We start from the raw sequence: 26,848 nt of genomic DNA, 5'->3' as shown, positions 1-26,848 counted from the left end.
GAGACTATCAGCCCTATAGGTTTTTGTCATGCTGAGGTTGTTGGCGACATAAATTGTAGGATATACAAGCTGTCAGCTCTTAAAGGAACTTGAACGCTTCCATCACCCAAACACCTGTCATTTCACAGAGGAAGAAATGGAGTCTAAGAGGAAGTTATCCAACTTGATTCTTTTTGTTGTTGTTGTTTTGTCGGTCATGGGGCTTGAACTCTGGGCCTCAGTTTCAACTTGTTTATTCTAATGCAGACTCATATAAATCTTTGTTAAATTGTTCAACATCTCCCATAGAGTGAAGCTGATTTTTCTTTTTTCGGTGGCCCTGGAGTTTGAACTCAGGTTCTTGAGCTGGCTCAACATATATCTACAACTTGGGCTACAAGAAGCCCCCTGGGGCTGGGAAGGTGGCTCAGTGGTAGAGTGCTTGCCTTGCATTCATGAGGCCCTGGGTTCGATTCCCCAGCAGCACCACATAAGCAGAATAAAGCCAGAAGTGGCGCTGTGGCTCAAGTGGTAAAGTGCTCGCCTTGAGCTGAAGAGCTGAGCTGAGGGTCAGTGCCCAGGCCCAGAGTTCAAGCCCCACGACTGACCAAGAAAAAAAAAAAAAAAAAGAAGCCCGCTCTCCTCCCACTCTTTTTTTTTCTTTTATTTTTCAAATAGACTCTCGTGGTTTTGAGTAGGCAAAGTCTACAGCCTCCATGTAGCTGGTAACACAGCTGTCTACCATGATGTCTGGTCTTTTGATTGAAATGAGGTTTCCCTAACTTTGTGTCCTTGCTGGCTTCTACCATGATCCTCTCAATCTGCACCTCTCAATATAGATATGAATTATAGATATGAACCCTAAGAAGAGAAACTGAGTTTCTAAAATATAAATAAAAATTTTTAAAAAGAAAAGCTTTCCTAAGAACAGCACTTAGTAAAATGCTTTGTAACATCTCCTTACCACTAGAGGGAGCCATTCCCTTTTCCATTGTTTCTTGGGAGATTGTTTTTTTCCCCAAGATGGAGCTTCAAAACCTGTTATCACAGGCCAGGTGCTGGTGCTTCACACCTGTATCCAGAGGCTGAGCTCTGAGAACCACAATTTGAAGCCAGTCTGGGCAGGAAAATCCCTGAGACTCTTAGCTCCAATTAACTACCAAAAAGCCAGAAGCTGGAGCTGTGGTTCAAGTGGTGATAGCCTTGATCTAAAAAAAAGCCAAATGAGAACTTGGGGGCCCTGAGTTTAAGCCACCAGTACAAGTACACACACACACACACACACACACACACACACACACACACTGAGTTTAAGCCACCAGTACAAGTACACACACACACACACACACACACACACACACACACAGGGGGCCCTGAGTTTAAGCCACCAGTACAGGTACACACACACACACACACACACACACACACACACACACACACACACCCCAAATCCTATCAGCTGGAAGATATTACTCTTTGAATCTGTAGACGCAGTAATCATCTTCACCTGTTTGGGTGAAAGTCACTCAATATATTAAGGAGAGACAGAGGAAAGGCGAATTTTCCATCTGCTTGAGCTGGGCTGTGCATCTCGTGTGCTGCTAGTCTGGACCTTCCCCCTTAGACTAGGACTTAAGACCATTGGATCCTGTCTCCCACATCACCGGTTGGTTGAATGCTTATGCCCCTCTCCCAAATTTGTACAAAAACATAATCCTAGCCACCCATTGGTGGCTCACACCTGTAATCCTACTACTCAGGAAGCCGAAATCTGAGGATGGTAGTTCAAAGACAGCCCTGATAGTAACGTTCATGAGACTCTTATCTCCAATAAACCGTCCCCCCACCCCCCAAAAAAGAACTGTATCTTAAGTTGTAGAGTGCTAGCCTTGAGTATAAATGCTGAGAGAGAGAGAGAGAGAGAGAGAGAGAGAGAGAGAGAGAGAGAGCCTTTGCTCCTTTGGTCACATATAGTGAAGAACGTACAGAGTGTTTCCAGTTTTGTAGCAATCATGAACTGAACTGTTAACAAGCATTTGTTTGTAGGTCTTTGTGTAACTATATGCTTTAAGGTCTCCCCAGTAAATAAATACCTGGGCATGGAATAACTGGGTTCTATGTTGTTTTCAGATTGACAGGAGAACTTCTGGACTCTTCCAAAGAGGCAGTGTGATTTTATATTCCCGAAGCTATGTTCTAATTCCTCTCTTGCCAACACTGAAGAGTTAGATTTGAGGGTCTTGTTTTCATGCTTTAGATCTCCTCACATGAGTAACGATATTTGTTTTGTGTTTTAGCACGTGATGACTAAGAAAGTTGAGAATCTCTTTATGCTCTGACTTATGTTCAGTGATGATGTCTCTGTTCTCAGATCTGTGCCTGTGTTTTGAGTTGTGTTGTCCATTTTCTTAGGTTTGAATGATGAGTTTTTAAATAAAGTCAATACAAAACTTTTATCAAAGAAGGCTTTTGCAAAACATTGATGGCTTCTCTTTTCTTTAATAATGTCTTTGGGAAGCAGACATTCTTATGATATCAAGTGACTTCATTTTTTTACCATGGATCATGGTTTCTGTATCCTAGTTAAGAAATTTTCACCTGGGCTAGGAAGGTAGCTCAGTGGTAGAGCGCTTGCCTTGCATGCCTCAGGCCCTGGGTTCGATTCCTCAGCATCACATAAGCAGAAAAAGCTGGAAGTGGCACTATGGTTCAAGTGGTAGAGCGCTAGCCTTGAGCTGAAGAGCTGAGGGACAGCGCCCAGATCCAGAGTTCAGGCCCCATGACCGGACCAAAAAAAAAAAAGAAATTTTCACCTCCCTACCCAATGATCCAAAAGTTTCTCTCCTCTCTATTCTTCTAGAAGAGATATACAATGGGTTTTGGCTTTGCATCTTAGTCTGTAATCGATCCTGCCTTCTTGAAGCTTTAAATACAATGATCTCTGATAAGACATTTATTTGCTAAGGATGAGCCCTGTTTGAAGACCTTCAAAGACAAAATGGTTCTTCCTCTTCTTTCTTTTGAGGAATACATTTCAATTATAAAAGAGCCTAAACTAAACCTACTTCAAAGAAGATCAGACTTCTAAAGTACCACAGCTAAAATGTCTTTTTCTCAGAACCATGATTAAATCAACATACTTGAGGCTGCAGTTTACTGACAGACACTGACTCCTGGGCCAAACCTCAGTCAGGCTCCTTGGAGCTCCATCTCCACTAGGCCCAGGGTGTGGCCTCCCCAGGGAGCTCACATAATCTAGTTCTAGAGTCTGGCAAAAATCACTTTATGAAGAATCCCCCACCCTTGATATCTGATCAATCTCACCTGCCTCCTCTGTGAGAATTTTTTTCCCCTCCCTCCACGAAGACCCAGGAGTAGTGATGCATGCCTGTAATCCCAACTCTTGGGAGGCCAAGGTAGGAAGGGAAGGAAAGAAAATCTTCCCAAGTCCGCTTAGCAAGAATTTCTCATCCATCCCCCCCCCCCATTTAAGAATTGTATGTCTTAATCATTTACTATGGCCAAACCCTGGAGCAGACAAGAATGTCTCATTCTTGATGTCTCCTCTGAAGACATCCCACCACACACACACACACACACACACACACACACACACACACACACATTCTGAATCTAAATCTACAAGGAAAAATTAAAGACCTAAAGAGAAAACACAATATAAAAAATAAAAATAAAGCTGGCACCAGTAGCTCACCCCTGTGATCCTAACTACTCAGGCAGCTGCAATCTGAGGTTGATGGTTCAAAGCCAGCCAATTAATCACTCAAAAACAAACACAAACACAGAATTGGCACAAGAGTGGTAAAGAACTGGCCTTGGCCTTGAACAAAAGAGCTCAGGGACAGCACCCAGGCCCTGAGTTCAAGCCCCAAGATGGACAGGAAAGAAACGACGTGCATGGCAAACACTCAAGAGTAGAATAAAATACATAAACCAGCCCTTACACCTGTGAAAGGAACCGTCCGGTGTTTGGGGGGGGGGGGGGGGGGGAGGGCCTCCCTGGATGGGAATTTAACCTGGCACGCGCTTTGCGGGAAGTCTGCGCGCGCAGCGCCTCCTCCCACAGGGCCTGGAGCCTCGGGAGCTGGCCGGCGAGCTGGAGTTGGACTTGGGAAGGATCCGTGCTGGCCACCGCTCAAGATGGGGCGGGGAGGACCGTGTTGGCAAACCTGCAGGAAAACCTGGGAGCTGAGGGCCCTGCCCGGCCCTGCGGGGGCGCATGCGCAGGACCAGGAGCTAGCCCTCACCAAGGCCACGGTCAGAGATGCGCCCTCTCCACTGAGTTACTCAGATGGGCAAAATCTGCCTGGCAAAACTCAGAGCGCACAACCTGGTTCCACTGGGGCTCGAACCCAGGACCTTCTGCGTGTAAAGCAGACGTGATAACCGCTACACTATGAAACCACGTGCAAGCACGGCTTGCCGGAGCGCAGGAAATCAAGAAAGAAATGGTATTTTGTTGTTTGTTGATAAAGTAGGGCCCGCTTGAAAGCAGATAAACGCTGGTGAACAGGAATCGAGAAAACGATCTTAGACTTCCCTGGGCTGAGACGGAAGCACTCAATTGTGGCATCAGAACCCGCCGCGCTGATGCCGCTGAACCCGGGGTGTCCTCGGTTATGCCAAGGCTGGGGGGGGGGGGGGGGGACGACGGGGAGGGGGCGGGGAGAATCCAAGATCCCGGACTTCGGCAAAAAGGAACAAGAAAAACTCGAGTGGTTCCACTGGGGCTCGAACCCAGGACCTTCTGCGTGTAAAGCAGACGTGATAACCGCTACACTATGGAACCGGGCGCTGCCAGCCCTGGCTTCGGTGCCTTAACTAGGCAGGAGGATTTGGGCGATGGCGCGCAAGGAGGTTCCGCGTCGGCGCCGGGCGGTCGGCGACGGCGCCGCGGGGCTTCGGAGAGGCTCTCGGACCGTGTCCCCCGCCGCGCCTCCGGCTCGGGGCTCTCCCGCCCCGCCCCGCACGGCTCCGGGAGGAGGAGAGGGCGGCGCGCGCCGCCGCGGCCCGGATGTAGGCAGCGCAGAGGAAAAAAAACGGCAGCTGGCTCTGTGGCGCAATGGATAGCGCATTGGACTTCTAGACAGACGGAGGCATTCAAAGGTTGTGGGTTCGAGTCCCACCAGAGTCGCTTTTCTTGTTTTGAAACCGCGGGTGAGCGAAGAGCCGGAAAGCAAGAAGCGCGGCCTGGGCTGGTCCGGGAAGTGAGTTCCCGCGCCTCCGGGCCACGTGGCGCCGCGTCGGGGCTGAGCTGCGGGGGGGGGGGGGGGATCGCGCTTTCCGAGGGTCCCCCCCACACCCGGGTCCTGCTTTTATAACTGACAACCAGAACGGAGACCGTCAGATCGCTTGGAAACGTTCATTGCTGGAATCAAGCGTTCAGTTCTTCCTACTTTCTGTCTGTCTGTGGGTAGGTACTGTGACTGCTGCTGCTGCTGCTGTTTAGTTACCAGTCCCCGGGTCAGGCTATGAGTGCAACCCTTCCTTCCGCCTCCCTGCCCGGCCCCCCTGACACCCCCCCCCCCCCCGCATTCCGTCCGCCCGTGTGCAAAGGCCCTGGGCCCGGTGCCCCCCCCCCCCGCCCGTGTGCAAAGGCCCTGAGCCCGGTGCCCCCCCCCCCCGCCCGTATGCAAAGGCCCTGAGCCCGGTGTCCCCCCGCACGCAGCTGCGTTTCAGATCCCGCCTTCTTGCCTGGGACCTTTCCAGTTGCCCCGGTTACCCGACTGCAGCGCTCTGCCCGCCGCTCACCAGAATGGCCGAGTGGTTAAGGCGTTGGACTTAAGATCCAATGGATTCACATCCGCGTGGGTTCGAACCCCACTTCTGGTAGACGCGCGCTCGCTTTTCCTCACTTCCCGTTCCTTTTGCCGACCCGGAGGCGTTCAGACCACAGCCAGGAAAGTGGCAAGGGGCTTTCGGCCTGAGCATGTCTGTCTATTCCCGAGTCCGCTTTCAGCATGGATGGTTAACGTGGAGCCTGCCATGGGCACCGCACACTGGTATTTGGGGCAGGGAGCAAGGCGGGGGGTGCTGTGAAATGTTCACTCTACACCAACGCTGATCTCTTTAATCCTGCTACAGACCACATACTCTTAAAGGCAGGCAGGTTTGGGGGGCAAAACACAAATCAACAGAAAAGGACAAAACAGAAAAACAGGAAGAGAGAAACCAGAGAATTTCGGAAAGAAAGAAAATAAGCACCAGGGAGGGCACTTGTGGCTCCCGCCTGTAATCCCAGCTACTTCAAGAAACTGAGGCTGGAAAGAAGTGTATGCCCTTAACTTCTCTCTGCCTCCCGAATGTTCTCATCTGAAAAGCCAACTAAGAGATTTCGAGAACATGGAATCATTGAACAGATCACGGTTTTTTTTTTTTCCATACTTGAAAAGAAGAATGGGAGAATGATGGGAAAGGGGTGGCATTGATCAAGATGTCACGATAAGCAAGATGATCAAGTAATGTGTGCTGGTCTTTTAAATGTCAATAGTACAGATTGATGGTCATAAAGAAACACCAAGAGCCCAGTTGCCACTCTCTGAAAGGTGGCTAATTCTCCATCTTAGAGATTTCCACTGGTTCACAACAACATACATACAATTGCACATGAGGTTAGTACATTCATATGCACAGATATACATATATCCTTTATTTTTCCTCTTTTTAAAGGAGTCTGTATTAGCACACATCCGTTGTACAGGGAGAGAGGTTCACGATGACACTACCATACATACAGAGGAAACCCATGAACCTTCTAGCTCTCTTCCTTACCCCTCACCCCTTCTTTAAAAAAAAGTTCCACTTTTCTCTTTGCCCGACTTATGTAACTGTAATCCCTCTGTACATCACCTTTATAATAACAGTGGAAAAAAGTTAAAGAACTTCAATCCAGTGGAAAAATTAAAATAAGTAGATAATCCAGTTTTGTCTATTTTCCCACAAGCATAGAAGCACTTTAACCACCTTCACCCTTCACCCCTCCCTCCCCTCCTGAACCACTGAGACCCCTCCCCAGCACAGTTTTCCCCACCAGTCATCATTTGATTTTATGTAAGTGGACACTAAGTATGTCAAGACAGTTCGCCCCTGTTTCATTTTGCAGGGGCCCAGATGAGATTTTCGTCACCCCTTAATTTTCTTTCACACGCTTTATTCCACACATTCTCTTTGGCACACTGTGGTCTTTCTATGTGCCATAACCTTGCTATCTTGCCACAACTGATTCTTTCTTTCTTTTTTTTTTTTAAATCTTTGCCCACCATTCTTATTTATTTTTGCATAAAAGAATCTTTTTTAAAAAAATGTCCTCACATAGGATCCCAAATCTCTCTTCAAGGGACTAGTATTAGGAGGCCACGTGATAAATGGTTAACTGACCCATTGGATTCCCCGGGGAGACTGCTCCCCAGGTAACCGTCACCCCATAAGAGATCAAATCCAGCCCTTACACGAGTGATCGGAATCTGGATTCCACTTGGGCGGTCGGGTGGGGGTGTGAAGATGCTCAGGTTCCGCCTTTCCCCCGCCGCAGGGGGTTTCCTTGCAACATTTCCACTCATGTATGCAATGTACTCCATTCCATTCCATCTCAGCCCCCCTATCTATCCTTCTCCCTTCCCCCCCCCCCAACTCCCACCGGCGTTACTCGTCTATGCTGACACAGGCGACCCCTCCACTTGGACCACCAGATCCTGAATCTTGTCTGCCCGGAGAGCCTAACTCTGGGCATCGCCTCATGGGGAAAAGAAGAAAATAATTAATTGGCTTAATTAATTGATTGATTGGTTAAAATCCCTTTTCAGGGAGCCCCGCCGGGAGCAAGCCGACGCCTCAAAGGGGCAGGGGTATAATCCACTGGTGAAAGAACGCGTGCCTGTCCCACCGTGGATCACCGAGGAGAGCACAGGCCCCGGGAGCCCGGATAGCTCAGTCGGTAGAGCATCAGACTTTTAATCTGAGGGTCCAGGGTTCAAGTCCCTGTTCGGGCGGAAGCTTATTTTAAGCCTTGTTTGTCCGGGGCTCTGCTAAGCCGCAGCACAACTCCAGAAGGAAACCATGCCAAAGCAGATTTCCACTGTTGCCTTTTCTTCAAGGATTTCCTCCAAAACGAACCTGAACCTCAAGAAAGACGTAAAGCCAGAGATCTGGCCCCCGTCTCGCCATCAGAACCACAACAGGAACGGTGGTCTCGGCCGAGCCAGGCGGGGCTGCGCCCTGGGCCAAGCGGGACTGCGCCCTGGGCCGGACTGAGTCCTGGGAGGGTGGCGGGCCTGCGCCCTGGGCCAGGCGGGGCTGCGCCCTAGGCGGGCGGCGGGACTGCGCCCTGGGCGGGTGGTGGGCCTGCGCCCTGGGTGGCGGGGCTGCGCCCTGCGTGGGTGATGGGCCTGCGCCCTGGGCCAGGCGGGGCTGCGCCCTAGGCGGGCGGCGGGACTGCGCCCTGGGTGGTGGGCCTGCGCCCTGGGCCAGGCGGGGCTGCGCCCTAGGCGGGCGGCGGGACTGCGCCCTGGGTGGCGGGGCTGCGCCCTGGGCGGGTGGCGGGGCTGCGCCCTGGGCGGGTGGCGGGGCTGCGCCCTGGGCCAGGCGGGACTGCGCCCTGGGCGGAGCGCGAGGCGAGGCGAAGGCGAGGAATCCGCCTCGGGCTCGCGATCGCCCTCGGCCGCGCTGCTCCTGCGCCGGGCAGCCCAGACCCGGGGTCCTGCGGTGAGATGCACAGGTTGAAGAGTCTCCTTAGGAGAAAATCTGCAGCGAGGTGACCCGAGGCCCCGCAGCCTGCACACTGCTGCATCTCGTGGTGTGCAGGTGATGGTAATCCTAGGATCTAGGAGGGGTTGAACTCTGGATGCTCTTTCCGAGGGAGTGGAGTGTGTGTGTAAGAAAACGTCCAGCATCTCCAGCACGAATAAAACCACTGCCGAAACCCGGGATCGAACCAGGGACCTTTAGATCTTCAGTCTAACGCTCTCCCAACTGAGCTATTTCGGCGAGGGCAACAAGCTCTCTTTCTCTGCTAATGGGAAATTTAAAAGTGGAAGAAGGAAAAAGACGTCCCTTTATCTCCAACCTTTTAATTTTCAGTCCTATTACCTCATTCAGTTCAGTGGGTTTCAGAATAAGGAGCAGTTGTCCGTAGGGACCATTCTCTTCCTTGCTGCTCTGCCTTGTCTCCGGTGACCTTTCAATGTCTTCCTGGTCACTTTTCCTCCTCCTACCGGTGGCCCCAATAAGAATGAAAATAGCTACGACTGTGCCTGTCCGGCCTCAGAGACTCTGGGTTCGTTTTCATTTAATCAATAAATAAAACCAGCACCGCGTGGGTTACACAAAGCACCTGATTCCCCCTCAGTCCTCCAGGACTGAGCCAAATCTGTCTCCTCTGAAGCCCCCCTCCCCCACCCCACCCCACCCCCTTTTTGTTTTTGGAAATTAGGATGGAGACAGACTCCAGTTTTCAGTCTGCCAAACCCCAACAAGGATGGCTGAAAGGAGGGATTCCACCCCTGGTCTGGGACTGCCAGAAGAATGGGTGGGGGCCTGGAGACTCCACCTTCCAAAGGTGCCAAAACTTAACTTGATTGATCACTTCCGGGGGGGGAGCGGGGGAGGAAATGTTTGGAAGACTCTCTGCCACAGCTGCTTGCCTTACCTGTTTCTTCTGCAATGTCTCTGAGCCCCATCATTCAGCACCCTAAAAAAAAAAAAAAGAAGGCCATCTTGATCAATTACTCTCCCCCCTTCTTTGAATCACTGACTTATATTTTATGATGTCGGGCATCGATTTCTTTGAAATGACTCTTTCCCTGTTTCTATGCGAATCTCTTATGGGCTAGCCAGAAATCGCTTTAATTCTAAGAATGGCGACGACGTCTGACTTACTGGCTTTTAAGCAAAGACGCTTCTTAGTGGTTTGTGCTATCTCGTTTAGTTATCACAGGTTTAGGAAATGGAAACTGTGGCCACGGCCATCATCATCATCATCATCATCATCATCATCATCATCATCATCATCATCATCATCATCCTTTCTCCTGAGGAGGCTGAGCTTTAATGGGGAGGAAGAGATTCACTTTCTAGAGGTGTGTGTGCGTGTGTGCGCGTGCTGTGTGCGTGTGTGCGCGTGTGCCAGTCCTGGGATTTGAATTGTTGTTCATGGCTAGAGCATTACCACTTAAGCTGCAGCTCCACTTCAGGTGGGTTTGAACCGCTCTCTTTAGATCTCAGTCTCCTGAGTGGCTGTGTTGTTGTTGTTGTTGATGATGATGATGATGATGATGATGATGATGATGATGATGATGATGATGATGATGATTTGCTCCCTCCAGCAGTCCAGCAGCTACCGTAAGACCTCAACCCCGAGCGGAGTCCCCGTCGAGCGCGGAGGGATCTGATCTCCCTGGAGGAACTCGTTCTTTTCCGGGGTCGGGGGGAGGCGAGGGTCCAGGCCGTATTCGCAGGCACCTAACCCCGAGCCAGCAGCGCCGCGGAGGGGGAGGAGACAGGGGCTGCGATGGCTGGATCTTGTTGAAACCTGGGTTCCCCACCGGGAAACAGCGGCTGATCAAATACGGAGGTGCATATTGTGCACGGGGTTTTAGTACGGTTTTCTCTGCACAGCCACGGGGGTCTTAACACCCTTAAATGTAGTTCTCATGAGGCATGGAGGGGAGAAAAAAAAAACAAGCTTCCGCCCGAACAGGGACTTGAACCCTGGACCCTCAGATTAAAAGTCTGATGCTCTACCGACTGAGCTATCCGGGCTCACGCTGCGCAGCCTCACTTCGGTCACAGAAGACCGTCCCATGTTCCGCGGCAGCCTCCGCCGGTGACGTCAGCCCGCCTGGGGGCTGCGATTCGCGGACGTTCCAACGCCCGCAGGCCCGCGGGCGCGGGGAGCGAGCGGGGTGGGGGTCGGGGTCGCGCCCGCGCGAGGCAGATTCGCTGCAAAGAGAGGGTCGGAAGCGATGGGCGGCCCTGGCAAGCCTGCCGGGGTCTTCACGGCACGGGCACCACCCCCCCCCCCCCAGCCGCTTCTGCGCGTGCGCAGTGCCAGCCGTGGCCCCACCTCCCCTCCCCACCCCGACCCCCGACCCCCAAGGTCTCCCCACCCTTCACCTCCACGCGACCCTCCACGTTCCCTGGGCAGATCTATGTGTGGGGACATGGCCGGGTAAAGAGGAGATGGTGGCTTCCTCTCTAACACAAAGGACAAGGGAGTTTGTGAAGTGACAAGACAAAGGGAAAGAACCGTGGGCCTCTGCTCGGAAGTAACTACAAGGGAGCATATCAACAGCGGATGAAGGTAGTCAGGAAGTGTGTGGTCTGGAGGTAACATCATCTGGAGATGGTGCCCTCTCCACAGTTGATAGGTAAGGGTGATTCCCCTTTGTCCTTCCTGCTAGAGGAGAGAGAAGGACACCTGTGCACAGGTGGTCAGCCCACGGGGGGGCCGGGAGGAGGGGGAAGGTAGAACGCGTTTGCATCTGCTTCCTGATTGTCTTCACCTGTGAAGAATCCTCAGGCCACAGTGAAGTGTGGGCTGCGATCTACTCTGCCACCTTTCCACACCTTGGGAGGGTGACGTTTACTGGGCATTCTCTCTGGGGAGCTTCCTGTGTGTCCAGCAAGCAGAGTGGCCCCTGAGTGGGCGAGGGAGGCATTATGTACACACCAAGGAAGTCTATACCTCTCCAGGATGCCTTCACAGGTGAGCTGCAGGGGGCGGGAATGGGATGCAGGAAGTTGACTCAGCCTTACACACACTGTCTTCGCTGAGCTTGTTCAGATTCCAAGTGCTACACAAAAATGTCTCCCCTATCGTCTTTAGATTTCATCTTTAGATTTAAAAAAATGGACAGGCTTTGTCCTGCAAGGGGAATCCCGGGGGAGTATCAAGCATTTCCTAGGAATTTGAATCTCACCTGTATTATCCATCTCTGCCTTCCCCCTTACCTGTGAGGAAGGTAACACTTGTACACATGCTGTCAGGTTTCTCCAGAGCCACAGAACATAAGACCAAAATACAGGTAGATCTTGGAAGTGCTGCACATGCATGTATAGAAACAGAACGATAAAGCCTTCTGAAAAGCGTTTTAAAAGGGTGGAAGGGATGAGAGAATAAAAGAGGGACAGAGTGAGATCAAAGTACATTATACGAATAGGTGGAAATATCACAATGGAAGCCCTCTATACAATTGATATAGTCTAATTTAAAAAAAAAAAAAAAGGAGAGAGGGAAAGAAGCAGAGATGAAAATAGGAGTAAAGATCACGTTAAGAACTTGGCCCAAACAATTGTGGAGGATGTTAAGCTCAAAACCTGCAAGGCAGGTTGACGGTCTGAAAATTCAGGTAAGAGTTGACTTTGCAGTTTTTACTCAACACAGCCCTAACCAGGAAACTCTCAGACAGGTGTCTGCGTTGAAGTCATGATTCCTTCCTGATCAGAAAGCCATCTTTGCTCTTAAGGGCTTCAAATGACTGCCTGGGACACAACCACATTCTAGATGGTAACTGGCTTGACTCAAAGCCTACTGATGCAATATGAATGACGACTAAAAGACAATGACCTACCTTGACAATCAGATCTAGAACAGTATTTAACCAAACCATGAGACACCATAACCTGGTCAAGTCAACACATAAAATTACTCATCCTACGTTCCGATGCACAGCATATATCATGTGGAGGAACTACCTGGTTTATTAGCCTACACATGGGGTTCTTGCCTTTTGATTTTCACAGCAGTTTTTTTTTTTTTAGTACCTTACCAAAACACACACACACATACACACACACACACCTTTCTACTAACAACCCAGTGTCTTCAGTGGATGGAAGCAGGCAACCTGGCAGACTAAAAAAAAAGTATACATAGGTCTGCAGGACATATGTCTGCATTTTGTCTTTTACCACACTTAGAATATGACAACCGAAATTCATTGGAGTGGAGTGTGTGTGTGTATATGTGTGTATATGTATGTGTGTGTGTGTGTGTGTGTGTGTGTGTGTGTGTGTGTGTGTGTGTGGTGATAATATGATTTCACATTGTATTCCCTCAAGTGCAAGTCCGCTTGGTTATTATTCAGTTAGGATCCAGTCCAAAGCTTCTAGTGGGACCGGGTGGGGACGGGGGGAGGTGGGAGGGGGGGACAGATGGCCAATCGCAGTGGGTTCCCAAGTCCTGGATGCCAAGGCACCCGTGACCCGCGACCCGCGAGGGGCTCAGACACGGCCTGGCGTCTGCTCTGGAGCGCGGAAGCACGGACACACTCCCCACTCCCCCCCCCCTCCGTCCTCCCGACCCCCATCCAGGCCCGCCGGCCCAGGCCTGTGCTCCGGGGCCCCGCAGGCTGTGGATCCAGGGCGGCCAAACCGCAGGCGCCGCGGGGAAGCCGCCGCCCGCCTCCGGCCGGAGGAGAACGGAGGCCGCCCGGGCGGGGAGGGCGCAAACAAAGCGAGGATGCAGGGGCAAAACGGGGGATCATCACCACCATTCGCCCCGAGTCTCCTCAGGAGCGCATTTCACCAGCAAGCTGCGCTTCCATGGTGGTGCAGACGGACAAAAGCCACTGCCGAAACCCGGGATCGAACCAGGGACCTTTAGATCTTCAGTCTAACGCTCTCCCAACTGAGCTATTTCGGCAAGCCCGGCCGCCCTGCTTTCCCCCCTGTCCCATATAATTGTGGCCCGCGGGGCCCCTGGGCCGCGGAGCCCGACCCAGCCCGCTGGGGAGACGCGACGGGGCGCGGCCCTGCGGACGGACGGACGGACGGACGGCAGCTGCGGGACCCCCCCCCCCGCCCCCGCTGTAATTGCTCTGCAACCCGCGTCTGACGTGGGTGACTCCACGGTGTCCTCGTGCGTAAACTGATCGGATGCGCTGTACACATGTCTGTAGTCAGACGCCTTTAAAACGAGAGGGAAAGGGAGAGGTCCCAAAGGTCCAAGTGCCGCGGACGCCTCCCTGGTGCGGTTCACACGCACACTGAAAGTTCAGTTTAAAAGCGCACACACCCTTTTTGAACCAACGCACCGGGCAGGCTTGGAGGGGAGCCCGAGCCCGTGGCCAGGGCCGCCCCCCAGGAACGCAGAGGCGGCCTGAGCCCTTGAAACCCCTCGGCCAAGAGAGCCTGGCTCACCCACCGCGCCCCCACTGCCACCCCACCCTTCCCAGCCTTCCCTCCGGGGCGCAGGGAACCTCAGCCCCGCTGAAGGACACTGGGTCGCCCTGGGTCGCCCTTCCCAAGCTGCACTCCGGAATAAAGCACGTCGGCGGCTTTCTCGATTCTGATGCCCTCGTGACTCAGTTTCCCGACACAGTCTGCCTGAGTTTGATCTGCAGCCCTGAAAAGAGAAAAAAACAAAATGGGCATGTGGCTGGAATGCCAGGGACTTCAGTGGATGGCACCCCAGTTCCACCGAAGAAAAATCAGCACAAGAAGACCATTCGTCAAGTCTTCTGCCATTTTGTTCTGTTGTTGTGAATCTGAGATGGGTACCTGATGCTTTCTCATTCCTTGGCTGGTGTTCTACCAACTGAGCCATGCCTCCAACCCCTGGGATTGGCCATTTCTTTTTGTTCTTTTATTTGTCACGTCTTCACATGTAGACTTTTGATATTATCCCCTTTGTCTATGTGAATATACCATCTTTACTAAAAACATTCATTTGCTAAGCATAAAATTCCAAATATACCTTAGTTGTCTCTTTTCTTTTTCGTTTTTAACGGTGTACAGTTGAGAAGGAGGCCTGCCTAATATACAAAGGCCTCTTTCAAACTCTAAGAAGCCACCTGTGGTTTCATAATACCCTTAGCAGGCTGATTCTATTCCACCTCTGCCTCTCATTGCATAACTATGCATTTGTTCAAGTAAAAAAAAAAGTCTTAAAAATTCCATAAGACAGAATAATTCAGCATTCACTCGATTCATACATAGGGAGAGAACATAGACGTAACTTGCAAAGAATCTATTCAGAACATATTGGTTCAGAACTATAAAACAATGGACGTAAAGTGGAGAATCATTCCAACTTGTACTTCTTGAGAGGTTAAGGAAAGAGTGTATCTGAGGTGAGCAGTACAGGGCTGCTGGCCTAAACTCACTTGTTTAGCTCAGATTTCACTTTTTTTTTTCTTTTCCCAGGTAGTAGGAAAAATCCTACACTGCCCCCCTCCCTGACAGGACACCCTCCCAGCCCATCCAGTGGACACTGCTTAATCCCTGGAACTGTGGTTAATATGATGGGTTTCACTAGGTTATATAATATAGCATGGCTGTTTCTATGATATGTAATTAATCTAGGTGGGCCTGACCTAGTTCAGGCGCCTGGTTAAAGCTGGGGAGTTGTGGTAGTGAAGACAGACAGATGACACTTAAAACACACACTCCTGGTGTTTCTGTGAAGGGATTTCTAGAGTTGATTGGATCACAAGGACTCTGCCCCAAACAGTGGTTGTAATGGTGGATGGGTAGGTGGAAAGGCTGTGAGACTGTGGGAGGTGAGGTCTAACTGGAAGAAATGGGTCCCAGGGGGCGAGCCTTTGAATGGCTGCTTCCTGTGACCCCTCTCTTCTTTGTGAGCAGCTCTGCCTCACCTCCAGCCCAAAGCAACGGAGCCAGCCTAGCATGGATGGAGGCCAAACTAAGCTGTGTCTCTCAGGAATTTGTCCCAGTGAGCAAAAATCTGGCTAAAACAGGGTTTTCTCCAACTGGTGGTACAAAGGATTCAAAGATTCAAAAATATAAGGATGTGATGTAAACTCACTGGCTTGAAAATGGCACTCACATAACAAGAGATAGTGAGAGCCTCTAGAGTTGATTGAGAGTGGCTACTTTAGCCCACAGCCACCATCAAAACCAGTCCTCAGTCCTACAATTACAAGAGAGTGAAGGATACCAGTGGCTCCAGGTGAGCGAGCAATCATCCTGGGTGACTCTTAGATACCCTGAGCAGAGAGAACCCTGCCACACCGTGTAGGATTCTCACACTGTGAGCTAATAAACAGGAGTTTGAAACCACAAAGGTCGTGCGTGGTAATGAAGTTGTAGCAATGGAAAACGAATTGAGAAGTGCAGACTTGTCACAGGTTTGTATAGATAGATGATAAAGAGTACATTTTAATCCTAGCCTGGTCACTTACTTGCATATAATTTTGCACAAGTCAGTTCCTTCTTAGACATATTGCACCAAATAGTGCAGTTATTGCATATGTAATTATACTAGGTCTTGCTCTAGTGAAATCAGAATCTTAGCATATAAGGTGGAGAGAGAGAGAGAGAGAGAGAGAGAGAGAGAGAGAGAGAGAGAGAGAGAGAGAGAGAGAGAATAATTGAATAATTGTGTGTGTGTGTGTGTGTGTGTGTGTGTGTGTGTGCGTGCGTGTGCCAATCCTGAGGCTTGAACTCAGGGCCTGGGCACTATCCTTCAGCTACTTTTGTTCAAGGCTAATACTCTCCCACTTGAGTCACAGCTCCACTTCCAGTTTTTTGGTAACTAATTGGAGATAAGTCTCATGGACTCTTCTGTACCCACGCTGGCTTTAAACTATGACCCTCAGATCTCAGCCTCCTGAGTAGCTAGGATTACAGGCGTGAGCCACCAGCACCTGGCTAGAATAATTTTCTAATATTGGCCAGATTATAATCTAATTTCATTCAGTCTCCCATTCTCAGTGTTTACACAAATAAGACCCATTTTTTTAGGCTGTGTATTTATATTTTCTACAGACCCTTCCAACCCAGCATGTACAAAATTGAACTTATTTTTCCCCTCTAAATTTGTTTATCTTCCTACTACCTTCCATCTGTTTCCCAAGCCAGAAAACAGACAAATGTCTTCCTTTCTCCCTCTGCTCTCCATTCATAATCATACCCAAGTGCTCTTTGTTCTACTTCAGTGGTTCTGGAATTCTGAAAACATCTCAAATCTTCTCATCTGATGTCCTTATGTAAAAATCCATTTCCACATATCTAAAAATCAATTCCCACTGGCGCCCACCATCCTACTTTAAAACCCTTCACAGATTAAAAAAAAACAAACAAACAAGGTATTGCCAGGTGCCAGTGGCCTATAATTCTAGCTCCTATTCTATTCTGGAGGCTGAGATCTGAGGATCACAGTTGGAAGCCAGCCCTGGCAGAAAAATCCCTTTGAGACTCTTTTTTTGTTGGTCATGGGGCTTGAACTTGGCCTGGGTGCTGCCCCTCAGCTCTTCAGCTCAAGGCAAGCGCTCTACCACTTGAGGCACAGTTTTCTAGTGATTTATTGGAGATAGGAGTCTCAAGGTCTTTCCTGCCCAGGCTGGCTTTGAATTGAGATCCTCAGATCTCAGCCTCCTGAGTAGCTAGAATTACAGGCATGAGCCACCAGCACCCAGCTCCGAGAGACTCTTTTTTTTTTTTTTAATATTAGTTATTTTATTTTTATTTTTTGGGGGGGGCCCGGTCGTGGGGCCTGAACTCTGGGCCTGGGTGCTGTCCCTCAGCTCTTCAGCTCAAGGCTAGCACTATACCACTTGAGCCACAGCGCCACTTCCGGCTTTTTTCTTTTGCTTATGTGGTGCTGAGGAATCAAACCCAGGGCCTCATGCATGCAAGCCAAGCGCTCTACCACTGAGCCAACTTCCCAGCCCCTCCGAGAGACTTATCTCCATTTGACCACTCAAAAATAGAAGAGTGGAGCTGAGGCTCAAAATGATAGAGTGCTAGCCTTGAGCAAAAGTTCTCAGGGACAGCTCCCAGGCACTGAATTCTAGCCCCAGGACTGACAAAAACAAACCAAACAAGGCATCTCTAAATGGAATGTAAAACCTTCAATAGCTTGCTCTATCCTTCACAAGCATACAAAATCTCAGTGTTCTTTTCTTTTTTTTTTTTTTTTTTTAAATTGTATTTTATTTTATTTGAGAACATACTGTACAGAGGGGCTACAATTACATGGGCAGGATAATGCATACATTTCTTACCAAGCATTGCAGCCTCCTCCTTTGTTTACCCTTCACTTCCCTTCCCCGCCTCCCCCCTCCCCCCACCCAATTTTACCCCCCTCCCCCCACCCAATTATACCCCCCTCCCCCCCCACACCGAAATTGTAAAGCTGGTTTTGACATGACATTTTGTACTTCTCATTGTTGCAACAGGTCCACCTGAATCCTTAAACGACTTGTTTGTCCCCATCTCCTCCACATGTTATACTGACATCAAATATAGTGAAAGCGGGGGTTACACTGTGGGGGAGGGACATACAAAGCAACAAAGAAATAATCTTATAAATGCATTAGAAACACATGCATGAAAGAAACGAAAACATTAAAATACATATTTAAGGGTTCATTTTCCTAACATCACATTATCTGGCCTTTTCCGCTTGACTCATACCCTTATATATCACCCTGCACCAGAATCAACTCCAAATGGATCAAAGACCTTGAACTCAAAGCAGACACTCTGAAAACATTACAGGATGGAATAGGAGAAACCCTAGGTCTCCTTGGCTCAGGTCGAAATTTTCTGAATAGAGACCCGGAAGCACAACAAATCAAAGAAAGGTTGGACAAATGGGATTGCATAAGATTGCAGAGCTTCTGCAGGGCAAATGACATAGCTGGCAAGATCAATAGAAAGCCCACCGATTGGGAGAAGATCTTTACTAGCCATACAACGGACAAGGGTCTCATATCTAAAATATACTTGGAACTCAAAAAATTAAACCACCCAACAACAAATCCTCAAAGAAACAACTGCCCAATAAATAAGTGGGCGAAAGACTTAAAGAGAAGCTTCTCTGAAGAAGAAAGAAGGATGGCCAATAGACACATGAAGAAATGTTCAACATCCCTAGTCAGTGTTCTTTTCTTGACCGGCATCCAAATCCAAAGTGTGCCCCGCTTGGACCAGTTTTGTTTTTAATGAGTATACATTAGCTCAACAAGGAAGAAGAGTTTGTTGTGACATTTTCTAGGAGCAATTTTTTAGTAACCTTAAAAGTCAGAGAATGGAATCTCTGCAACCTTTGCAAGGCTCTTTATAGAAGATTCTGAACCCCATTACTCTCAAACCCAGGGCCTTTGCATATACAGTACACAGCACTCTCTCACTGAGCTGTGTATTGTGAGCCCTTGAGGTCTCTACCTTGCTTTTAACAATACCTTGCCTGCTGCTGGGTGTAGGGGATCTGTGGGAGTAGGGAAGATGAATACGTAAGGAGTATTTCATAAGCAATTATGAAAATAGAACCGTGGAGCTTGCTGAAATTGCTTAAGAGGGAGAGTGGCAGAGAGCTGACGCTGGTATGCATGTGTGGAAATGTCATTAGGAGCACTTCCTTGTGCGACTAATATATACTAATAAAAAAGATACTTCAAGCCAGTCATCTGTGGCTCACACCTGTAATCCTAGCTACTCAGGAGGCTGAGATCTGAGGATCATGGTTTGAAGCCAGCTTGGACAGCAAAGTCTTTGAGACTCTTATCTTGAATTAACCACTAAAAAACCAGAAGTGGAGGTATGACTCACCTGGTAGTGTTAGCCCTCAGCAAAACAAACAAACAAACAAAAAACCAACCAAACAAGGACAGCATCCAGGTTTAGAGTTGGAGCCCTAGGACAAGCACAAAAAATAAAATACAAAGTTATTTCAACTGGCAAATGCCTTTTTCCCCCTGAAAGATCCATAAGAACCAAAACAAAACAACAACAACAACAAAAAGAAGCACTTGAAACAGACAGAAGAGAAGAAAGCCTCAGGAGAGTTTAATGATAGCTTATTCTGTGAGCTTCAGAAGTACTCTGCCCTAGGGCAAAAACTCTATGAACTTTCAGGGAAAAAAAGCTCTATATTCTTGTAATAATCTTTCGAAGTTCCCTTGGTATACATGGACAGTAAACAAAGTCTAAAAAGAGTTTTCTACACTTCCTTTGGGATTATGCTGTCAGTAAGTGTTCTACAGTTTTGAATGTAAAGCAGACCTTTGAAATGTAGATGCTCAGCATTTTTGTGAAAGTGTAAAGAGTTTTGAGTCATAATTTTGAATCATGGCCAAGGATGGTAGACCCCTCTCCAGATCCATAATCCTACCCACCAGACAACATTGGAGGACTGAAGGAAGGGTGACTACTGTTTTAGTTGCCTTCATTTAATTTATTTGTCAGTTGGGAGCTAGAACTTTGGGCATGGGCACTGTCTTTCAGCAGTTCAGCTCAAGGCAAGTACTACCACTAGAGCTACAGTACCACGTCTGGTTTTCTGGTGGTTGATTGAAGATAAGAATGTCACAGACTTTCCTACTTGGGCTGGCTTTGAACCGTGATCCTCAGATCTCAGCCTCCTGAGTAGGTAGGATTATAGGTGTGAGCCACTGGCACCTGGCTGTTTTCGTTGCCTTTAATACTCAAGACTGCAGGATGGAGAGGAGAGAAGACAGAGGACTGTGGTCCCTGGAGGGAAGCTGGCCCCTGGGCTCAGGGGTAGGTTGAGCCAGCCCTGGGGAGGCCAAATGAAGCAGCTGGATGGGGCGAGAGGACCAAGAAGACTGTGAACCCAAGAGCGATCAAATGGAAACACCACCCAGAAGAACATGTTCCTGACCATAGATGCTTGTCTGTGCTCAGAACATCACCCTGCACAGAAATTGTGATGGTTTAGTCACATTCAAAATCAACCTTGGTATTCTCTTTATGCTTCTTTAACACATCAAATGTTTTAACTGTAAAACCTTTGTTCTTGTGCAGACGATATATGCCATATATCTACGTCATAGGATAAGCCAAGATTTAGAAATGTGTCACTTTATAGCACCTTTTTCTTTCTCTTTCTTTATTCCTTCCTTCCTTCCTTCGTCAGTTGTAGGGCTTAAACTCAGGGCTTTGGCACTGTCCCTGAGCCTCTTTGTGCTCAAGACTAGTACTCTTATTACTTGAGCCACAGTTCCATTTCCAGTTTTTGAGTGGTTAATTGGAGATAAGAGTCTCCTGGGGCCGGGCGCAGGTGACTTATGCCTGTAATCCTAGCTACTCAGGAGGCTGAGATCTGAGGATCGTGGTTCAAAGCCAGCTGAGGCAGGAAAGTCTGGGAGACTCTTATGTCCAATAAACCACTAGAAAACTAGAAGTGGCGCTGTGGCTCAAGCAGTAGAGCACTCATCTTAAGCTGAAGAGTTGAGGGACCGTGCCCAAGTCCAGAGTTCAAGTCCCACAACTGACCAAAAAAAAAAAAAAAAAAGTCTCATGGGGACTACTCTGCTCCATCTGGCTTCAAACAGTGACCTCAGATTTCAGCCTCCCGAGTAGCTACTAGGATTACGGGCATGAGTACCTTTCTTTTTGGACAATATCACTTCTTTCCTCCCTCTCTCCCAGCTTTGCTTCTTTTTATTAGGAGAGTGGACTTATATATTTATATGGAAAGTTTCTCACTCTCCCTGGTTATACTATACAATCTGTGACCTCTCTCTACCTCAGAGCTTTTATTTTCATGTCTGGCTGGCACTCTATTTCCAGTTGACCCTTGGATCTCAGTCTCCTGAGTGGCTTAGAGTTATAGGCTTGGGCTACTGGTGCCCAGCACATTCTTTTTAACTGAAAACCACATATATCATTTTTCTTTTAGCCTTAGCCACACAATAAAGGTTGAACTATACATATAGGTTCATATATATGTACATATATATACACATATATATGTATATAGATATGTATATAGATCTATATATGTATATATCTTCACAAAAAAGGATTTTTATGATACAGAAGCCTCTCAGGGAGATGAACTGGGTCCCACCATTGGACCCAAAACTACATGTGTTTTTTAAAAATAATTTTAATTTTAAAAAAATTTTTTTTTTTTTTTGCCAGTCATGGGGCCTGAACTCTGGGCCTGGGTGCTGTCCCACAGTTCTTCAGCTCAAGGCTAGCACTCTACCACTTGAGCCACAGCGTCATTTCCAGCTTTTTTCTGCTTATATGGTACTGAGGAATCAAATCCAGGGCCTCATGCATGCAAGGCAAGCACTCTACCACTGAGCTACCTTCCTAGCCCTAATTTTAATTTTTTAAAAAATTAATCTTATATGGTACTAAGGAATTGAACATAGGGCCTTATGCATGATAGGCAAACACTTTACCACTCAGCCACATTCCCTGTCCAAAACTATGATATTTTTGTGATTGTTGGTCGTGGGGCTTGAACTCTGGGTCTCAGCGCTGTCTCTCAGCTTTTCAGCTCAAGGCTAGCATGCTACACTTGAGCCACAGTGCCACTTCTGGCTTTTTCTGCTTATGTGGTGCTGAGGAATCGAACCCAGGGCCATCATGCATGCAAAGCAAGCACTCTACCACTGAGCCACCTTCCCAGACCCAAAACTGTGATTTTTTTTTAAAATTTAATTTTATTTTATTTGTGAACATACTGACAGAGGAGTTACAATTACATGGGCAGGATAATGCGTACATTTCTTACCAAGCATTGCAGCCTCCTCCTTTGTTTACCCTTCACATTCCTTCCCAGCCTTCCCCCAAAACTGTGATTTCTTACTTCTTTTTTTTGTGTTTGTGGGGCTTGAACTCAGGGCACTGTCCCTGAGCTTCTTTTGCTCAAGGCTAGCACTCTTCCATTTGAGCCACAGCGCCACTATTTGTTGTTGTTTTTTTTTAATAATTTTTAATTGAAATTGATTACATAAATTTCACAGTATTGTGGGATAGTGCTGAAGTCACATACACATTTTAACTTTCACAAGGCAAATTGTCATTATCATGGTTCATAAAGTTTGTGAATTCTAAGCTTTGAAAATACATTTATTTCTTCCACATCAGGTGATATGAGAGGTCGAATTGAAAGTCATTATTAGAAGGCCAACGACCACAAGCAGACTCATCACAAATACCTGCAACCCTGCTAATACACTTAACACTGTCAGAAAAGTGAGCCATGAAAGCGGTAAAGAGCAAGCAGAAAAACACTACCAACAAACCAGCTCAACTCCAAGGGAGAGCTGAAATGGGACACCATATTGACCAGGAGGAGGGCCTGGAGACATGAAGACATGGAGACAGGAGGCACGGCGTTGTCCCTGAGCTCTTGTGCTCAAGGCTGAACCATTTGAGCTACAGCTTCTTATGGCTTTTTGGTGATTCATTGGAGGTAAGAGTCTCATGGACTTTCCAGCCTGCGCTGGCTTTGAACTATGACCCTCAGATCTCAGCCTCCTGAGTAGTTAGGATTATAGGCCTGGCTTTAAGTTCCTACTTGTAATGGGAGAATGGAAGAAGCAAGTAGGGAGTTAATGTCCTGTCCCACACACCTCTCACAGACTGGCATTATGCTTGCTCTCATCTGAGGGCTCTCCTACTTTATTTTGCCTATCCCCCTCCAGAATGCTGAGAAAAAGCAAGCATAGCCACTGTCATTACTTTTGTCAAAAACTCTAGTGATTTTTAAAACTTTGAGACAGCGTCTGTGAGACTCAGGCTGGTCCTAACTCTCTTGCTTCACTGTCCTGTGGCCTAGGACTGGCTGTTTTTTTCCTTTTATTTGAGATGGGGGCTTCACTGTTGTCCAGGCTGTTTTTGAATTCCTGGGTTTAAGCAATCATCCTGACTGAGGCTAGATATATATACTGTGAGTAATTTTCAAAGATCTTCAAATCAATTTGCTTGTTTCCAAAAGCAGAATTTGATGGTGCCAGTGGCTCACACCTGTAATCCTAGTTACTCAGGAGGCTGAGATCTGAGGATCATGGTTCAAAGCCAGCCTGGGCAGGAAAGTTTGTGAGACTCCTATCTCCAATAAAACCACCAGAAAACCAGGAGTGGTGCTGTGGCTCAAGTGGTAGAGCGCTTGCCTTGAGCTGAAGAGCTGAGGGACAGCGCCCAGGCCAAGTTCAGGCCCAACTAACCCCCTCAAAAAAGAAAAATAGCAGAATTTGAGCTGGGTGTCAGAAGCGTATGCCTGTAATCCTAGCTATTCAGGAGACTGAAATCTTAAGGTCGTGGCTCAAAGCCAGTCTGGGCAGAAAAGTCCCCATGAGACTCTTACCTTCAACTAACCACTCAAAAACAAAGTGTGCTGTGGCTCAAGTTGTGGAGCGCTATAGCCTTTGGCACAAAGAAGCTCAACGGACAGTGCCCAGGCCCTGAGTTCAAGCCCCACAATGGACCAAAAAGAAAAAAAAATGGAACCCCTCCATAAATTAGGTAACAGTAAGAATTTTGTTTTTAGTATTATTTGCAGTGCTAGTTTTGAACTTAGGACCTGGTGCATCCTAGGCCCCTAATTTTTCACTTTTTTTTTTTTTTTTTGAGGTGAAGCAGGCCCAGAGTTCACAAAACCAAACCAAACGACCATTAGCAATTATTCCTGCCAAGGTCAAGATGAAGCAAAGTGCAACACATTGAAGTGGTAGGGCTTTTAAATCTAATTTTCTGCTCACAGGCCCTCTGGAGCCTTGCTCAATAGTGTTCTGTGCCCTCTCCCAGTTTCTCACAAGGATGAGGGCTCCTGGGCTCCCACATTCCCAAGCAGAACAAAACCACTGGACCAGTTCTCCTCCCCCTCCCTGCCAATGCTTCTGGCCTAGAAGAACTGACTCAGACAAATATGGCTTTTTAAAAATTATTTAATTTAGTAGTTTTTTTTTTTTGAAAAAAAAAGCAATAAGGCAAAAAAACTGAAAATATATATAGTTTTGTTTTGATGTGACTTTATTCCACCTTTAGGACTCGTAAGCTTCTTTCCATTAGCAGGTATCTGGGGATTGAGCCAGAAATGTAGTGCAGATTGTAGAGGAAGAAAAGGGAGAGAAAGCAGGGAAGTTCAGTTTAGTTAGGGAATTCTCACTCCATCCAAAGTCCCTGAAGAAGGTCCCAGCTTTTCTGGGTCTCCTGGAACAAGCCCTGGCATAACCCCCGGCTTGGGATGGAAAAGGGTTCTTAGGAAGAAATTCCCAACGTGTTCCTCTCAGCTAGGGAGGAAGGGATGGGGGAGAAGGATAAAAGCACTGATTTACCCAGTAAAACCCAATTTCCCTGGAGGGATGGCTTCCTCTGGAATGATATTTTCCCCCAGGACCCACACTGGCTGAGGCTCAGCAGTTAAGGAACAGAAACAGAAAACACGAACAGAAAGCATACAAGGAAGGCACCTCGATTTGTGATCCTCAACCAAGGGCAGGTGGCATAGGGGTTAGATTTCTGAATAAGACAAAGAGAACAAATAGAGAACAAAGGAGGAAGCCAGCCCAAGAGGAGGAGTTCTCTCATTCACCCGACATGATGGCGCTACCAGCCCCCCATTATGGCAAGAACATTCTTTTGGGATTTAGTCTGTGTGCTGAACAGAGGCTGAAGTAAACTGGAAGGTACTCTCCTCTTTCTACCCATATTCTTCCAACAAAGTAAGCAAAGAGGCAGGAAAGAGACTAGGATTTCATCTTCAAAGGAGAGGAGAGCTTAACACAGCACTGAGCACCCCAGGATACAAATCCTGGACCCGTCTCAGTTCAATAACTACCAGATGTGATCCAGCTTGGGCTCCAAATCTGCCCCTGAAAGATGGGAAGTAGAAGAGTGCCCATCCTCATGAACGTATGTCTAAGACAGAGTCCCAGGGAGACAAATGATATACAAAAACCAAGATTCTTAATGGGAGGAAGGAAAATCAAACAAAAAAATTAGATTTTTCTCTACATATATATAATATACAGATATTTAACACATTATTCCAGAGGTGGCTCCAGTCCCTGGGGTTTGAGAGATGGTGAAAACTTAGTTCCAGATTAACTGCTCTCAAATTCTGAAATATATCAGAATGGACAGGTGGCTCCAGACTGGGGCACAAACCCATACAGGTATAAGCTGGGAAAGAGGGGTGAGAAAGGCAATGAAGGATGGGGGTGAGGACTGGGGAAGGTCAAGTGGCTAGCAGTCTTTTTCCATCCTGCCTGGTTTCTCAGCTCTCCGCCTGAGGAGTCCATACAATCTTTCTATGAGGACAACATGCCCCTCGTACAAACCACCAACGTGGTTTCCAGCTGCTGTCAAAGGCAGACAACGGCAGAGGGGTACTTTATGCAAGTGAAGATAGAAACTTCCAAGAATGTAACAATTTTCCAGCCCCACAGAGCCGTCTCTCTTGCAGCCGTTCCAGTACCTTGGTTTTCTGCACATGGATGGCCCACACGACAGACCCCACGTGAGCACGCATTTCCTTTAGACCTAAGCTCCACCGCAATCATGCACAGTGCCTCTGCTGGTTAAAGTCTTATGTGTTTCTTTTTAAAGGAACTTTAAAATCAGTTCTTGCTCTGAACAGCACCAAAAATGCTCATGAATCACAATCTTATGCAGATCTTGGCTGAGCAGGATACTACAAGGGAAGGGCAAATGACATCATCTTAAATGGGTGCAGAAGGAGAAAGAAGAGCCAAGAATTCTTGACTTCGCAGATGGAGAGTAACACTAACTTTCAGCCACTAATCCTCTCCCTTACAAACATAGTTATCTAGTATGTTGATTTCAGTGTCAATCAGCTAAGGCAACCAGCCAATCACCACCACTGGTGTCTGCTTCTGGTGATTGATTTGGAAAAAGTGATTGGTTAAGACAGACAAACTTGAGGAAAGCACTTGGTAAGAGTCACAATTGCCAGCTTTCCCACACATCCTCTGTCCTCTTCTCCGATCAATCCTCTTCCTCTGTGTTACTGCTCCTTCAGAAAATGTCTGGACACGAGTTCCAGTCCTGCTTTTCTTTACACTCCCAGTATTCACCCCTATAAATATGAGTTAACTCCTTGGTAACAGGGTCCTTCTTCCGCTCAAACCACAGTGCCTTATAAGGATCATAGGGTGTGCCT

The 26,848-nt window shown here is 48.0% G+C and overlaps 1 protein-coding gene and 8 non-coding genes across 9 annotated transcripts in view; 3 read left to right on the top strand and 6 right to left on the bottom strand.

Moving 5' to 3' along the window:
• Positions 1 to 4,331: 4,331 nt before the first annotated feature.
• Trnav-uac (transfer RNA valine (anticodon UAC)) lies at positions 4,332 to 4,404 on the bottom strand. Its single transcript has one exon. It is a non-coding gene; the product is annotated as a tRNA-Val (tRNA).
• A 312-nt stretch (positions 4,405 to 4,716) lies between these two features.
• Positions 4,717 to 4,789, bottom strand: Trnav-uac (transfer RNA valine (anticodon UAC)). The gene has a single exon. It is a non-coding gene; the product is annotated as a tRNA-Val (tRNA).
• Positions 4,790 to 5,048: 259 nt separating this feature from the next.
• Positions 5,049 to 5,134, top strand: Trnar-ucu (transfer RNA arginine (anticodon UCU)). The gene is given in 2 exon segments: positions 5,049 to 5,085; positions 5,099 to 5,134. It is a non-coding gene; the product is annotated as a tRNA-Arg (tRNA).
• Positions 5,135 to 5,749: 615 nt separating this feature from the next.
• On the top strand, positions 5,750 to 5,832 carry Trnal-uaa (transfer RNA leucine (anticodon UAA)). Its single transcript has one exon. It is a non-coding gene; the product is annotated as a tRNA-Leu (tRNA).
• Positions 5,833 to 7,915: 2,083 nt separating this feature from the next.
• Positions 7,916 to 7,988, top strand: Trnak-uuu (transfer RNA lysine (anticodon UUU)). The gene has a single exon. It is a non-coding gene; the product is annotated as a tRNA-Lys (tRNA).
• Positions 7,989 to 8,909: 921 nt separating this feature from the next.
• On the bottom strand, positions 8,910 to 8,982 carry Trnaf-gaa (transfer RNA phenylalanine (anticodon GAA)). The gene has a single exon. It is a non-coding gene; the product is annotated as a tRNA-Phe (tRNA).
• A 1,700-nt stretch (positions 8,983 to 10,682) lies between these two features.
• Positions 10,683 to 10,755, bottom strand: Trnak-uuu (transfer RNA lysine (anticodon UUU)). The gene has a single exon. It is a non-coding gene; the product is annotated as a tRNA-Lys (tRNA).
• A 2,811-nt stretch (positions 10,756 to 13,566) lies between these two features.
• Trnaf-gaa (transfer RNA phenylalanine (anticodon GAA)) lies at positions 13,567 to 13,639 on the bottom strand. The gene has a single exon. It is a non-coding gene; the product is annotated as a tRNA-Phe (tRNA).
• Positions 13,640 to 24,597: 10,958 nt separating this feature from the next.
• The window catches only part of Osbp (oxysterol binding protein), a 30,115-nt gene continuing 27,864 nt past the window's right edge, over positions 24,598 to 26,848 (bottom strand). Inside the window, exon 14 of the mRNA XM_070032251.1 lies at positions 24,598 to 26,846. Within this exon, the coding sequence (XP_069888352.1) occupies positions 26,704 to 26,846 (143 nt within the window). The 3' untranslated portion in view covers positions 24,598 to 26,703. The remainder of the gene's footprint in view (positions 26,847 to 26,848) is intronic.

The sequence above is a fragment of the Dipodomys merriami genome, unplaced genomic scaffold, assembly GCF_024711535.1.
Source record: "Dipodomys merriami isolate MVZ:Mamm:240054 unplaced genomic scaffold, mDipMer1.0.p SCAF_21, whole genome shotgun sequence".
Classification (NCBI taxonomy): Eukaryota; Metazoa; Chordata; class Mammalia; order Rodentia; family Heteromyidae; genus Dipodomys; species Dipodomys merriami.
The sequence above is the reverse complement of the archived record's forward strand: the minus strand, read 5'-3'. Positions and strand labels throughout refer to the sequence as shown.